This window comes from Solanum verrucosum, unplaced genomic scaffold, assembly GCF_900185275.1.
Source record: "Solanum verrucosum unplaced genomic scaffold, falcon-dt-bn FXZP01000109.1, whole genome shotgun sequence".
NCBI lineage: Eukaryota > Viridiplantae > Streptophyta > Magnoliopsida > Solanales > Solanaceae > Solanum > Solanum verrucosum.
This window is the reverse complement of record NW_026020594.1, coordinates 736,812-743,377: the sequence shown is the minus strand read 5'-3', so window position 1 is coordinate 743,377 and position 6,566 is coordinate 736,812. Positions and strand designations below refer to the sequence as shown.

The 6,566-nt window shown below is 31.8% G+C and overlaps 1 protein-coding gene across 1 annotated transcript; it reads left to right on the top strand.

The window, feature by feature from the left end:
* The first annotated feature begins 339 nt into the window (after positions 1-339).
* LOC125811291 (growth-regulating factor 1-like) lies at positions 340-2,009 on the top strand. The gene is made up of 4 exons (XM_049490796.1): positions 340-584; positions 671-1,079; positions 1,173-1,594; positions 1,689-2,009. Exons 1-4 carry the CDS (start codon positions 395-397, stop codon positions 1,694-1,696), a joined length of 1,029 nt encoding a protein of 342 aa, XP_049346753.1. The 5' UTR covers positions 340-394; the 3' UTR covers positions 1,697-2,009.
* Positions 2,010-6,566: the final 4,557 nt, after the last annotated feature.

Genomic DNA, 6,566 nt, shown 5'->3' with positions numbered 1-6,566 from the left:
TTATTGAAGGGCCAACCCGTCCCAACTCGTGACCCGCTTAAAACTAAATTAGGCTGCTATTTTATAGGCCCTTTAATTAAAAGGATCAGCCCGTCCCAATCAATTTAACTCTCTAGCACATTAGAGTTGGATTGAATTAAATTGGATCAACCCATTTTGACAGCTCTATACTTGACCATCTAATTCCGTCTCTGGTGAGAGAGAAATATTATGATCAGAACCATTAGTTTTATCCATGTACAGAAGATTCTGCAACTCAAATGGTCCATTAAAAATAAATAAATACATTGCATACTACTAGTGTATTCCTCTTGTTGAAAGAGCTCAAGTACTTTCTTTCTTTCTTTCATTCACTTGCTCTCTTTGTCAAAAAGAAAAGAAAAACTTGTGATCCATGATGAGTAGTACAGGAAGAATTAGGTTTCCTTTCACAGCAAATCAGTGGCAAGAACTTGAACATCAAGCTCTTATTTACAAGTACATGGTCTCTGGAATGCCTGTTCCTGCTGATCTTCTCTATACCATTAGAAGGAGCTTGGATTCTTCTCTTTCCTCAAAGCTCATCATTCACCAACCACACCACAGTAATACTAATTCTTTGCTCTATCTGCTATCCTTCATTTCATTATACTAGTATTTATGTTGTTTTGAGATTATGTTTTTGGTGCAGTTGGATGGAACTGTTTTCAGATGGGATTTGGGAAGAAAATTGATCCAGAGCCAGGGAGGTGCAGAAGAACAGATGGAAAGAAGTGGAGGTGTTCAAAAGAAGCTTATCCAGATTCTAAGTACTGTGAGAGACACATGCACAGAGGCAGAAACCGTTCAAGAAAGCCTGTGGAAATTATGACTAGTAACAACACATCATCAACAACAACAAGACCTATAATACCTCCTACAGCAATTCCCATCTCATCAATCAACAAAAACACAAACACTTGTAGCCCCACTTCTTTCTCTTATTTAACTACTTCTTCATCATCAACTCATGAACCCCACCATAACTATCCTTTTCTTTATAGACCCCCTCAAGACCATACCCCTAAATTCCTTTTCGAATCTCCTCCTGCTTATTCCAGGTTTAATTTTAATTTCTATCGTCTTCTGTTATTCCGTATATATATATATATATATATATGTTGGTATTAAAATTTTCTATTTTGATTAAGCAGGAACGGAATGAAAGAGGAAGTAGGTGAGCATGTTTTCTTCTCAGAGGCATCAGGGACAATGACAAGTACTTGTGGATCTAATTCACTAGAGAGTGATACTTGGCAATTGTCACCACTTACAATGAGTTCTTCACCAATGAAACAGAGGACAACTTATTCACCTTCACAGAGTACAGCACATTCGTACTTACAACTTCAAAGCCTCAATGAATCTTCAAGACAAAATTATTATTATCATAACGATGTCGAGAAAGAAGATCACCAGCCTAAGAAAGTAATGCATCATTTCTTTGATGAATGGCCACCCAAAGACAACAAACATTCATGGCTTGATTCTGATGACAAATTTTCAGGCCTTTCCAAAACTCAACTCTCAATTTCAATACCAAATCCCTCACAAGACTTGTTCATCACTACTAATGGTAAATTACTTGACTCTTAATTTCATCATTGACAAAAAAAAAAAAAAAAAAAAAACTCTGTTTTGACCATAATAGTTGGTATTTATTTTTGCAGAGAAATGAGATTTGAGAATCAGAAAGAGCCATAAGAGTACTAGTACTTGTTACAATGGTGGTGGGGCTGATGTTAGCTTTTTGATATACATGTGTTCATTAAGAGAAGTTTTTATTTATTATTTATGCAAGTGTTGTGTTGTTGTAGTAGTATTAGTAGTACTTTGAATTAGATGTATGTGGTGCCTGGCAAGCTAACTGAGCATTCACATGGTATTTGGGTTTGTCAGCAAGCAGCATTGTATTCCTTCCCCTCCCTTTCCCCTGCTGCTCCTAATATTATTATTACTACTCACTGATCACTGCTCTACTATAGTATTTGTTTTGTTTTGTTTTGTTATGAATGGTCAGGTTTTTCTGCCATTTTGCCACATGTTGTTATGTTTTTACCACTCTATATGACGTGTTCAATATCTCCTTTTTGCCTTTTTTTGCTGTTGCTTTCAACGACTTGGATTCTTTTGTTATCTCATGCATTATAGTATATGGTTTTTCTTCTCTTTTTAAATTAGGAAGTGGAAATTTTATTGCAATTAATAAGTTTATGTGCACATGCATATGTTTCTGACTTAAATAAGAATCTTAAAGTTAGTAAGTAATAACTTTTTTATATATATGACTACTGACATAGAGCCACTAAGGTTTTAAAGTTGTTAGGGACATGAGATGCTGACCTCTAAGAAACATTTCAACTTTAGGGACACTAGGGAAGTTGGCCCTTGTGTTGTCTAAATCTCTTTTAAAAGATTTGAATGTTCACCAAGCTATATGATAGCTCACAATTCTGTTTTCTTTTTTCCTTATTCATGAAAAGGGTATAATATAATTACAAAGTAAGATTAAGTAATGAATTCTATATTGGTAGAATGATTTTTATATCACTCTATCAAATACTTACTTTGAAAAAACAATTATATATAATCATGATGGAATTCGTAACTTGATAAATGAACCTAGTTGTTTGTTACTTGACTGTCAATTAGGAAAGATGAAAAAAAAAAAAAAAGGCGTTGGTGGTATTTACACGGTCCGTTTTGATTATAAGGCTACTAAAGCAATAGTTTGTATCATTGAGAAGTAGAATAATGTTTAGTTTATTGTATAATCCCTTCTTATATGTCTATCTATTTTGTTGTCTCATGAATTTTCGGACAACTATCATGATCAAACATTATTATTCTTGTATTTTACTTTTTTTTTAATTCTCATTTATTGAATATTCAAAAGTCTCTCAAATGGTCAAACCTTGTACATTATGCAAAATCTATTGTTGTATGTTTATAAACATATCAAATTTGTTTTTTTGGTGTCTTTTTCAATTTAAGCACTAAAATTAATCAACACTATTTTAATATTATTATATCAACTTAGCAAATTTAGCTCAACACTATTTCAATATCATTATATAAATTTTTCAAATTTTGAGTGTGATTTTATTATTCTAATTTTATATTATATATTTTTCATTGAAAATTTATATTGTTTACATTCTTACTTCATGATGTCCATGTATATCCTACCTCTTCAAATCTCATTTGTAGGATTATAAAAAATGTATTATAATTATTCAATTTATATATATTAACTAAGAGAATAAGATCTCTTCATGAAATCTGGCTTTAGGCCCTAGACAAGTTGAGATGACCTCGAGTATTTTGTATTTTTCAAGAAAAAATACTGATAATTGTTTGATATTATTATCCTAAAAAAACAAAAATAATATTAATTTTGCAGACAATTTTTGAAATGTGAGTGCATAATTAGAAACATAATTAGGAGAAGTGACGAGTTCCAATTTTCAAAATTTATCAGGAGTTTTTACAAAATATATTTCACTTAAGCTTAAAATTATTCATATTTTTTATATATGAAATGTATATCTCGTTCAATACTTAGAATTTTGCTCATATTTTTCAGGTATGAAAAAGTATTAAATCGGTATGAAGTTTGTATACCTTGCTCATGGCTTATCGATCACAATTTCGTACACAAAAATTGTATAACTTTCTAAAGTATTGGTACTAATTTAATAGAACTACAACGCACATGCAAATTTTAAAAACATTTTTAAATAGAAACTCATCATATAATTATAATATGATTTTAATATAATACATATTTGGTACAATTTGATTGAAACTTCGAACTTCAACGAAATAAGGTTGAATTTGGTCCAAAACTAGATTAAATTTTAATTCAAACTTATCTTGACGTTCGAGTTCTTTTGAGATATCATCCACTTAATTAAAATAAAATTTGTTTGTGATAAATCAATTTAAAACTTAAGCTTCAAGCTCCTTTAGAGACACATAATCTCTGATAAGCTATTTCAAATATGATTTTGGAGAGCAGTGATAATCTCAGTTCACTGAGCAATGAATCAACTTTTCAGTTTGATTTGCAATTTCAAACTCAATATCAACACAGGGAAAATTACATAAATACATCTCTTATTTTATCATAATCTCTAAAAAAAATTACCATTTTAAAAAGTTGCAAAAATCTCCTCTCTCACACATCCATATCCCTTCTCGGATACAACCCTCCCATTATGTAATGTATCATTCGCAATCCTTGGGCTATGTATGTCCACAGGTTTTCCTGATGTATTTGATATCCTATAAATTTAAGGAATTTTTGTAATTTTAAAAAAAATAGAAATAAATATATGTAATTAACTCTTAACACTATGAATTTATGTAAATTTTACAAAAATAATTCCATCAAACTTCACTAATTTTATTTTATTTTATTTAATTTTTGGGATCACACATCAATACCAAACCCAAATTGTTATGTTTGATATCTAAGGAAAAATATTTTTTATATTTAATAATATAGTGTCTTATGTAGTTAAAAGGTGTGATTTACTTGGATAGAAATAACCATTATTTTATGTTGGGAAAAAGGACAAATATACCCCCGAACTTTCGAAAATGGTATGTCAATACCCTTCGTCATACTTTTCGGACATCAAAGCCCTTGCCGTCCAATAATCGGTGCACATTTGTCCCTCCCACTAACGGAACACTGATTGTGTACACGTGGCGTAATCCTACATCATGACCCAGATTGAATAATTTTTTAACCCAAAATTCAAATATCCACCCAACGACCCGTTTAACTCACCCAATACACTCATTACTCACACTAATACTAACCTATCTAAAAATCTCTTTTTGTGAAACCCGCCGCCGTCGTGAAACCAAAGGAAGGCACCGGCACCGATTGGGAAGAAGGTTGCTGCCGCATAGCCGAAAGCAACAACCCCGAAGAACAAGGTTGTAGTGAAGAAGGCCAAATCCGCAGCAGCAGCAGCAACACCAACAAAGAAAGCGAAGAAGACGGTGACTACTCCGGCTAAAGCAAAGTGGTGAAGAAATCTGCAGTTGCTAAAGTGGAGAAAACTCCGGCGAAGAAAGTTGGGAAGAAGCCGAAAACTATTAAGTCTCCGACAAAGAAAGCGAAGAAATGAAGAAATTAATCTGAATTGGGTGTTTGAATCTTTAAATTACTTTTACATTCATGGGTTTTTCATTTTTCTTCTTCCCCTTCCCCTTCCGTTTGCAGATTTTACTCGTTCTCTATAGACTCCATTGTTAGGGTTTGTTTGTTTTAGAAGTATGACTTGTGCTCTATCATTTTCATTGAACAGTTGCAGATTTGGATGAAGAAATGATGAATTAAGCCAAAATTTTAGGCGCTTTTTCTTTAGGAATTTAGAGAGTTTATTTGTGGGTAAATTGGGTCGGTTAAATGGGTTATGGATGAGTTTTAAAATTTAGGTTAAAAAATTAGTCAATTCGGGTCGTGATGTAGGATTACGTCATGTGTACACAATGAGTGTTCCGTTAGTGGGAGGGGCAAATGTGCACCGATTATTGGACGGCAAGGGCTTTGATGTCCGAAAAGTATGACGAAAGGTATTGACATACCATTTTCGAAAGTTCGGGGGTATATTCGTCCTTTGTCCCTTTTATGTTTTGTTTTATTTGAGAAACAAAGATATTAGTGAGACTTGTAAATATTTTTCAATTCCGCAAATGGTTTGTACACATGGTAGTCATCAGATTTTGGAGTTATATTAAAATGAATAAGTTTTCCATCTTATGTTATTCTTGTTTTACTTCTACATTTCTTTCGTATCGTTATGTTAAGGCTGACTTGTCTTGATAGGATTAACAAGTGTCATCACGTCTATTTTTGGATCGTTACAAAAAAAAAAGAAGCAATTAACTATGATTTATCGGTAATCTCTAACTAATATATCGCTAAAACACTCTTAACTAATTGAATTTTCTTATAATTTATTGCTACTTCTTAGCTAAATGAGATATACATAAAAAAAATTCTTATAAAATTTATCATTAATTTTTTATTTTCTACTAGTGAAATCCTAAAAGAATGGTGTTTTGGTATCCGATTCTGATCATCAAAATCTGTGTGTGGCCCTACAGTATTAATTCAGGGTTTAAGAGTTTGAATATCATTCAATTTAGCTACAAGATAACAGGACAAGAATCTAAAACATGAATTAAGTCCACCCAACATTTAAGCTCAAATAGAACATGTGCAAATACTCTTTTACTCTGATATATATTACACAAAGGGGAAATATATAATCATGGTGTTTACGATTTGAATAAAAATTAATTCAAATCAAATTAAATTGGTTTGATTTGGTCGATAATATTTGGTAGGGGTGTATAAAATCGAAGCGAAAATCGAATCAAATAGTAAATCGAATTAAATCGGAAAAAAACTCGACTAATGATTTGGTATTGGAAAAGAAAACCCGACTATACTTGGGTTGATTTGGTTTCAACTAAAAAAAGTCAATCCAATACCAAATCAAATCCGACATTATATATATAATTTT

Excerpts from the sequence above, each read along its gene's own strand:
- LOC125811291 (XM_049490796.1), top strand. The coding sequence starts at position 395 with ATGATGAGTAGTACAGGAAGAATTAGGTTTCCTTTCACAGCAAATCAG. Across the intron at positions 585-670 it reads CATTCACCAACCACACCACA|TTGGATGGAACTGTTTTCAG; the intron begins GTAATACTAATT and ends TTTTTGGTGCAG. Across the intron at positions 1,080-1,172 it reads TCTCCTCCTGCTTATTCCAG|GAACGGAATGAAAGAGGAAG; the intron begins GTTTAATTTTAA and ends TTGATTAAGCAG.